At 42.4% G+C, this 9,461-nt stretch overlaps 1 protein-coding gene across 1 annotated transcript in view; it reads left to right on the plus strand.

Annotated features, from left to right (window-relative positions):
• LOC307227359 (adenylate cyclase type 3-like) overlaps nt 1–7,730 on the plus strand; it is a gene marked incomplete at both ends in the record, with an annotated part of 16,972 nt that extends 9,242 nt beyond the window's left edge. Inside the window, 10 exons of the mRNA XM_079996639.1 lie at nt 630–717; nt 3,482–3,598; nt 4,588–4,859; nt 5,348–5,429; nt 5,660–5,818; nt 6,212–6,358; nt 6,455–6,571; nt 7,076–7,202; nt 7,284–7,408; nt 7,545–7,730. Coding sequence (XP_079852765.1) covers nt 630–717; nt 3,482–3,598; nt 4,588–4,859; nt 5,348–5,429; nt 5,660–5,818; nt 6,212–6,358; nt 6,455–6,571; nt 7,076–7,202; nt 7,284–7,408; nt 7,545–7,730 — 1,420 coding nt within the window. The remainder of the gene's footprint in view (nt 1–629; nt 718–3,481; nt 3,599–4,587; nt 4,860–5,347; nt 5,430–5,659; nt 5,819–6,211; nt 6,359–6,454; nt 6,572–7,075; nt 7,203–7,283; nt 7,409–7,544) is intronic.
• Nucleotides 7,731–9,461: the final 1,731 nt, after the last annotated feature.

Consider the following 9,461-nt stretch of genomic DNA (forward strand, 5'->3'; position numbering starts at 1 on the left):
GTATGTATGTATGTAGGCAAGTTCAAGTTCAAGTTCAAAAGGTTATTTGCCACATACATATACATAGGGTCATACATATATGCAGTGAAATGTCATGAAACCCGGTGATTACGCACAATAGTCTCTGCATCTATGTATGTATGTATGTATGTATGTATGTATGTATGTATGTATGTATGTATGTATGTATGTATGTATGTATGTATGTATGTATGTATGTGTGTATAGTATGTGTGTATAGTATGTATGTATGTATGTATGTATGTATGTATGTATGTATGTACATATGTACAGTATGTATTTATGTATGTATGTACGTATGTATGTATGCATGTGTGTGTGTATGTATGTATGTATGTATGTATGTATGTATGTATGTATGTACACTATATATACTTGTACTGTATATGTGTGTGTGTGGGGATTATGTGTCTGTTATATGTATAATTATGCATAAATAAAGATTTAATTTTTTATTAAATGAAATGTCATGTTATATATATCAACTCAACAAAAAATATAATAAAATATTGAAAAGGGGAAATTGGTTTTACATGTACAAATATCATGTTGTTTCTCATAGTTTCGATAGTGTGTGTAGAATTGGATGTTTTTCCTTTCTGGGACAGGCTGACGGTGAACTATGTGACCCTGGCAATCGGAGAGGTGCTGCTGCTCATCCTCACTGTGTGCTCCCTGGCAGCCATCTTTCCCAGGGTGAGTGTGCACAGGGTTTTAGATGGTGACAAAATATGGAGGGAATCCTGGAATGTATTGTGTGGTTTGATTACAAACCACACAGCCTCCTCCACCCAGTGAGAGTAAAAACAAACCTTTCTATTATCAGTGCTGTCACATACAGTGGGGCAAAAAAGTATCTAGTCAGGCACCAATTGTGCAAGTTCTCCCACTTAAAAAGATGAGAGAGGCCTGTAATCTTCATCATAGTACACTTCGACTATGAGAGACGGAATCGGGGGAAAGAATCCAGGAAATCACATTGTAGGATTTTTAATGAATTAATTGGTAAATTCCTCGGTAAAATAAGTATTTGGTCACCTACAAACAAGCAAGATTTCTGGCTTTCACAGACCTGTAACTTTTTCTTTAAGAGGCTCCTCTGTCCTCCACTCTGTTTGAACTCGTTATCAGTATAAAAGACACCTGTCCACAACCTCAAACAGTCACACTCCAAACTCCACTATGGCCAAGACCAAAGAGCTGTCAAAGGACACCAGAAACAAAATTGTAGACCTGCACCAGGCTGGGAAGACTGAATCTGCAATAGGTAAGCAGCTTGTTGTGAAGAAATCAACTGTGGGAGCAATTATTAGAAAATGGAAGACATACAAGACCACTGATAATCTCCCTCCATCTGGGGCTCCACGCAAGATCTCACCCTGTGGGGTCAGAATGATCCCAAGAATGGTGATCAAACATCCCAGAACCACACGGGGGGAACCCAGTGAATGACCTGCAGAGAGCTGGGACCAAAGTAACAAAGGCTACCATCAGTAACACACTACGCCGCCAGGGACTCAAATCCTGCAGTGCCAGACGTGTCCCCCTGCTTAAGCCAGTACATGTCCAGGCCCGTCTGAAGTTTGCTAGAGAGCATTTGTATGATCCAGAAGAGGATTGGGAGAATGTCATATGGTCAGATGAAACCAAAATAGAACTTTTTGGTAAAAACTCAACTTGTCGTGTTTGGAGGAGAAAGAAGGCTGAGTTGCATCCAAAGAACACCATACCTACTGTGAAGCATGGGGGTGGAAACATCCTGCTTTGGGGCTGTTTTTCTGCAAAGGGACCAGGACGACTGATCCGTGTAAAGGAAAGAATGAATGGGGCCATGTATCGTGAGATTTTGAGTGAAAACCTCCTTCCATCAGCAAGGGCATTGAAGATGAAACGTGCCTGGGTCTTTCAGCACGACAATGATCCCAAGCACACCGCCCGGGCAACGAAGGAGTGGCTTCGTAAGAAGCATTTCAAGGTGTGGCCTAGTCAGTCTCCAGATCTCAATCCCATAGAAAATCTTTGGAGGGAGTTGAAAGTCCGTGTTGCCCAGCGACAGCCCCAAAACATCACTGCTCTAGAGGAGATCTGCATGGAGGAATGGGCCAAAATACCAGCAACAGTGTGTGAAAACCTTGTGAAGACTTACAGAAAACGTTTGACCTCTGTCATTGCAAACAAAGGGTAAATAACAAAGTATTGAGATGAACTTTTGTTATTGACCAAATACTTATTTTCCACTATAATTTGCAAATTCTTTAAAAATCAGACAATGTGATTTTCTGGATTTTTTTTTCTCATTTTGTCTCTCATAGTTGAGGTGAACCTATGATAAAAATAACAGGCCTCTCTCATCTTTTTAAGTGGGATAACTTGCACAATTGGTGGCTGACTAAATACTTTTTTGCCCCACTGTACATATATGTGAAATATATAGATAACTGAAATGGAGCTGGAGCAAAAATGACTTAAATGGGACCTATTATGTAAAACTAACTTTTGCAGTGCTTGTGCACATACATTTGGGTCTCTGATGGGACAACTAACACACAAACTGTTAAATAAGACAGCCCCGTCAGTTTATTGCGAGCTGTCTGTTTCAGAAAACATGTCCTAAAACGAGCCGTTCAGCTTTGCTGCCTGGATACACGCTACCGAGGGAGTCATTCTAATTAGAACCACCCTCCGCGCCAACAAACAAATTGTTTAAAAGAAAGAGGAATTAATACAAACTGTCGGTGAAGAAAACGCAGACGATGGAAATATGTAGGTATTTAAAAAATAATTGTGCTGTCTACTGAAAAAAACAAAAGGTATGCGGTAGATAGACTGTAGGCTGAGGCGTGAGGTCCGCTGTGTGTTTCTCCAAACAAATGCAGTAAAAATTGTGAGTTTTTATTTTAGATGTATTTATTTATTTTATTTTATTTTATTTTCCGATGTTTGCATGAAACAAAAAATCCCCGCGTGTGGTGTCCCAGTGCAGTGTCCCAAACAAGCTTTGGAGCACGGCAACGAAAGTCGGAGCAAACTTTTAAATAAGGCCTTGTGGATCGAATATGAGTGAACATTCAGCAACTGGATTGCTTATTTCCCGCCTCAGATTGGTTCAGAAACTGATTTTGGTGGACTGATGAGGTGAAATCAGTGAACGTTACGGAGTAAATACAACCAAACCTGGAAGTTATGCTGAAACGCTATTGGCTCACAGAACTCAGGCACTCAGGAGGGATGTTAGAATGGCTAGAATGCATAATCGGAGTGGTATTTTCAGCAAAAAAAAACTTCAAAAACATGTTTTTGGGACCTCAGAGACCGTTATTAACTTGTGTAAAAAAGGAGCATAATTGGTCCCCTTTAATGAATTGCTTAGTAATGAATAAAGAAGTATACAAGGGATGCTATAGTAGATTCCATCCTATTTAACACGTCCTCGTAGCATTTCGATGTTCCTGTCCTGCAGAGGTTCTCCAAGAGGCTGGTGTCGTTCTCCTTGTGGATCGACGGGACGCGATGGGCGAGGAACATATGGGCGTTTGCGGCCATCTTTGTCCTCACCATGGCCGAGATCGCCGACATGGTACGACGCTAAAGAGTGTGTCTGCATCTGTGTGTGTGGATGTTTCCTTTTCGTGTGCGTTTCCACACCATCAGCCTATCAGAACCTATTTAAGCGTCTGACTGCCCGTTCCCGGTGGGGTCCATTATTTTGGCATGGTTGTCTGCCTGCCGGCTCATTTGGCGCCTCCCGGGGGGACGGCTTGTTCCTCGCCGCTAGCTGCTCTGTCTGCGGGGAATAGAGGCAACTGAAGTGAGAAGCTAACTGTCTAAAGTGTCACACCGACTACCTGCTGCTAATCACACATGACAACTTGGAGTAATCAGGAACGCCAAATGGTGTTACCATGCATAGCTTTTAGAGACGTTGCCCTATACCTATACCCTATACGCCCTACGTTGCCCTCTGCTGCTTTCACAACCAGGGTGAAAGTTCAAAAGTCGCCAATATAATGCAGTGATTCCGAGCATTCTCCCTCTGAACCTCTGCCTTAAAGTGGTAATCTGTACGATTTTTTTTTGTGAAAGAAACTCCCATATTTGATACTCTATTTTGCTGACACTTTATAAGAAACAGCCATTCAGCAGCCATTTACTGTATATGCTCCCTCTATGTGCTGTTTCTATCGTTGGTGGCGGGATCCGCCATTCCTGGCACGAATGCACTGATCGGCATGTGCGAGAAGCGAAAGGCAGAATTTGATAATGCAGCGTGGCTGGTTGTGATCAGAAAACTGTGGGTACGGATGAACGTTCACAAAATAATAACAAAAAATATCCGTACCACCTCAAGTGACCAAGAAAATAACAAAAACAAATCAATGACGGTTAATGGGATGTTGAGAAAAAAAAAGTTGAATTTTTTTAATGGAATTCTGGGACTTTTAGTGTAATCCACCCGAAACAGACAATCTTATGGATTTACACTTTAATGTATTTGAATCTATGAGTCGAACATTCCCTCTCACGCCCTTTTGGTTTTCCCGTTGCACCATCTCTGGTATTCTGCAGCTGAGTTGCGTCCCTCCGCCGCTTCGGGTTTCCAACACCAGCTCCGGTTTGATGCTGGAGTCTCTGGGAGACCGCGGCTGCGGGGAAAACCCCAAACACTACAGCTTCATGGCGGTGATGTCGCTCATAGCCACCGCCATGCTGGTGCAGGTCAGCCACCTGATCAAACTGTGGCTCATGGTGATGGTCGTCACGGCGACCGGTGCCGTCAACATCTATAGCTGGCGCGACATCTACGACCTCTACGATTTCCTGCGCTTCGCAGCCTACAGGTGAGGAATGGACGGAAAAAAATATTGACTCTTGCTTTGATGTTACATCGTTAATATAGTGTTAAAAATACTGTATCTTTCAACTTCACATGGATTTGTTCTAATTATTGCTCCTCTCTTTCTGTCATGCATGGTTGTTATAGAAATGCTCACACAGTATTCATATAGCAACAGTGCATTTCTCATTTTTATTACTCAAAAGTGTACATTTTTATTATTATTATTTTTACTATTATTATTATTGTTGTTATTATTATTTTATTATTTTAACAGATCTAAACACAAAGACAAATTTAAACACATTTTTACTTGTTTTCATGTTCCTGGATTTCCCCCTGGGGATTATAAAAGTGTTATTTTAGAAGAAGCTAAGAATTTGCTTCTTCTTAACTCCTGATGCTATTCGTTAGAGTGTGAGCGAGAACAAAAAGAAGATGTGTGTCACAGCTGCTCTCTATTTTCATGTACTTTCATGAATTGTTTTCCAGGACCACAATAGTACCGTCAAAGTACCGGATGACCATGATGATCATTGTGATGATGATCAGCTTCTACTACTTCGCCCGTCATGTGAGTCATGAATGGCATTTATTTTCTCTCTATATCTTACAAATATCATATCACCTGCATGACCTTCAGCCTAGTCGTACTTATTCCAGCAAATACACACGCACACGCACACACACGCACGCACGCACACACACATACACACACACACACACACACACACACACACACACACACACACACACACACACACACACACACACACACACACACACACACACACACACGTGTAGGTGGAGCGCCAGTCACGGAAGCTGTTCCTGTGGAAGATTGGGGTGCACGACCAGAAGGAGCGGGTGTTTGAGATGCGGCGCTGGAACGAAGCCCTGGTCATCAACATGCTGCCCGAGCACGTTGCCAAACACTTTCTGGGTTCCAAGAAAAGAGATGAGGTTTGGGAATATGTGTGTGTGTGTGTGTGTGTGTGTGTGTGTGCGTGTGTGTGTGGGTGGGTGCAGAAAGGATTTTGAGTTTGTGTTAGGGACAAACCCTGCCTGAGAAGAGCAATTAAGATTGCTATGAAGATATTGATTTTCTTTGCTGTACCTTTCAAAATAAAAGCCTTGTTACAAGGGACTTTTTTGAGTAGCAAACCCTGAATATCCTCTTGTTCCGACTTTGGCGGAGAATTCCACCCCCTTGTCCATCATCCTTATATATATGTGTGTGTGTGTGTGTGTGTGTGTGTGTGTGTGTGTGTGTGTGTGTGTGCGCGTGCGTGTTTGCGTGCGTGCGTGCATGCGTGTGTATTAAAGAAAATCCCGTTTCAATCTCCAATCCAATAGGAGCTGTACAGCCAGGCGTACGAGGAGATCGGCGTGATGTTCGCCTCCATCCCCAACTTCTCAGACTTCTACACGGAGGAGAGCATCAACAACGGAGGCATCGAATGTCTCCGGATCCTCAACGAAATCATCTCGGATTTCGACAGCGTGAGTCAGCGCAGGGGAATGTTACGTGTCTGTCGGGGGGAAAAGGGTGGTGGGGGGCATTTGAAGTCATTGTCCGAATCTGACCTTCTCCACCAGTTGCTGGACAAGGACGAGTTCCGTTTCATCACTAAGATCAAGACCATCGGAAGCACGTACATGGCGGCTTCAGGCGTCACTCCAGAGAGCAACACCAACGGATACAGCAGTCGCAGGGTACAACACTGCAACACTTGGACTTAGTAACTATTTGGTATAGTCACATTAGGGCAAATTATTTCATATCCTGTTCATCGTCTTTTAGTGTGAGGACATTAAGGCCTTGTTATACTGTGACTTCCACTTTCGTAGTTGGAATTATTGACTCGAGAAAAAAACAGGACCTAAAGTTTCTTACAGTATCTGAAAATTTGAGGCCATTTTTATTTGGAAAAAATGGATGTATGTATAATATGTTATGGGGATTCATTTGTAATGATTTTGGAATCTTCACACAGCTGTCATACAATGAATTGAACATTTGAAGTTTTCTACATGTTTATAGTGTGATGGTGTGATATGGACAGACAATGTATAAAATACCAGACATTAATTATCTTTTTTTTTTCAAATCCCAAAACATTCTTCGCCTTCAATGCGCATCTCATAAAACACCCCAACTACGCCCGTTTCTTCTCGCGATCAAAAATATGACGGTCACTTCGTATTGTGCTCCGCCAGGCCCAGGACCAGTCCCTGTCCGAGCGCTGGCAGCACTTGGCCGAGCTGGCAGACTTTGCCCTGGCCATGAAAGTCACGCTCACCAACCTCAACAAGCAGTCCTTCAACAACTTCATGCTTCGCATCGGTCAGTGTATGTGTGTATTTGTGTTTGTCATGTACAAGTGTTAGGGTGTGTGTATGTTGATTGTTCAATGACCGCCCCCAGGCCTGAATAAGGGTGGGGTACTAGCTGGAGTGATTGGGGCTCGTAAACCTCACTACGACATCTGGGGAAACACAGTCAATGTGGCCAGCAGAATGGAGTCCACTGGGGTGATGGGGAACATCCAGGTAACACACAGCCACACACACACACACACATTTATACAAAAGCTTGATTTCAACAACTCCATATATTGTTTTCTTGCAGTTATTTTTCTTTCTTCCTCCATCCTTCTCCACCTGATTTTTACAACACTGCCCCCAGGTGGTGGAGGACTGCTGCGACATACTGAAAGCGTACGGCTTCCGATTTGTTCGGAGAGGGCCCATCTTCGTGAAGGGCAAAGGGGAGCTGCTCACCTTTTTCATGAAGGGCAAAGACAAACCCAGCAGCAACGGTGTCGCTCCCGTCAAAAGCGCCCTTCCACACCAGGTGGTGGACCCCCCCTGACCACTCGCGCAGCACAAGCGTAGCTAGATGGAGGCGACATGTTCTTCTCAGACATATATTTACATAGCTTGCACCACGTCATAAGAGCTACACAAACCAACATCATAACAAATGTAAAAATAGCTATATCAAATGTGAAACTAGACAAACCATAACACATTTCTCTAAAGTGAAAAAAAATAAAAACTTTCCGTAAAAAAAAAAATGATGACCACACCTACTGTATTCGATTCAGAGCTGAGACATTTTCACAATTTTATAAATGACTGCCCGAAAAAACATTTCTGCATATAATGCAGGAACATAGGAAAACATTGAGCACGTAACATATACGGAGGTTGGGCTAGATGATGGAAACACCCAACAGCAATATATTAATGTCAAGGATATAATAAGGAGCAGGGACACCCTTTTGCCTTCAGATGAGCGGCAATCCTTCTTTTAATGCTGCCACGAGTCCTGAACTGTGTTTTCGCGGGATATCGCCCCATTCTTCATGAAGAAAAGCCTTCAGTTCATTGAGGGGTGAAGGAGATGGAAATCCGCTTTGCATTCTTCTGCACAGAATGTCCCATTAAGCTTCACTTATGTTAAGATAGGATGATTGGGAGGCCAAGGTAGGCTGCTGGACTTCATGAAACCGACCTCAAAAAATGTTTAGTTGAGTGTATGGGGGAGTGATATCAGGGTTAGGGGACATCATGAGGGAACGCCGTTGCTCTTGTAAAATGGCCTCTTAGTCCTTGGCTGTTATACAACCATGCGGAGCAATTATTGGACCCGGTGATTCCCATCTCATCCCCCATCGCAGCCGATGTCGTGGGCTGAAGGTGTCCTTTGGCTTTCTCCAAACGTGAACGTGTCCAGATCTAGGGAAAAGGGTCAAAGATGGCTCATCCGACCATATTTGCTCAGGTTTTGTGTTCCTTACACCAGGTTACGTGTCTTTCTGTGTCGCGTTTCTGAATGGCAGCTCTGCAGTTCTGCTGACTACTTGGTCTCTTTGGAGCTCTCGGATGGCTGATGCTTCTCTGACAACTAACACGTTCTCATTCTCAGACCGATTTCATAGCTTACACATACTGCTGTATGATAATCCACCCCATGGAACTCACTATTGCACATACATTACATTATTTCATGCAATCGTGGGTTGTTGAAGCTTGGAACAGACACAATTATCGTTCAATATATTTTATTCTATACGTGTAAATAATGCAGCCTTGTAATCTATTTGTTAAATAAAGATGTTTTTAAAAAAAAGTCATCCGACCTTTTCTACGCGACCATGGATATGAAGGCGCGCAATGATTTAACCTCTAGGTGTCAGTCTTGCACTTCTTTGAAAGTTGCTTTCGGGAGCGCTGGCGCCTCTGCTTCATGGTCCGCGGAGTTTTTCTGCGTCGATATCTTGTCCTAAAATGGTACGATCGAGGCGGCGGAGTAGGAGGTGAGATCCAGGTGAATCATGGCGAAAATGAGCGTGTAACGAGCCTTGCGTATTGAATTTATAATATATTCCTCCTAAAAAATAAACGGAACGAAATATATATATATACATATATATATATATATATATATATATATATATATATATATATATATATATATATATATATATATATATACACACACACACACATATATATATATATTTTTTTTTTTTTTTAAATTTATTTATTTATTTATTTATTTTAATTCTCACATATTTATAGGTTTATAATCTATTAT

Source organism: Zeus faber, assembly GCF_960531495.2.
Source record: "Zeus faber genome assembly, chromosome: 2".
NCBI classification, from domain to species: Eukaryota; Metazoa; Chordata; class Actinopteri; order Zeiformes; family Zeidae; genus Zeus; species Zeus faber.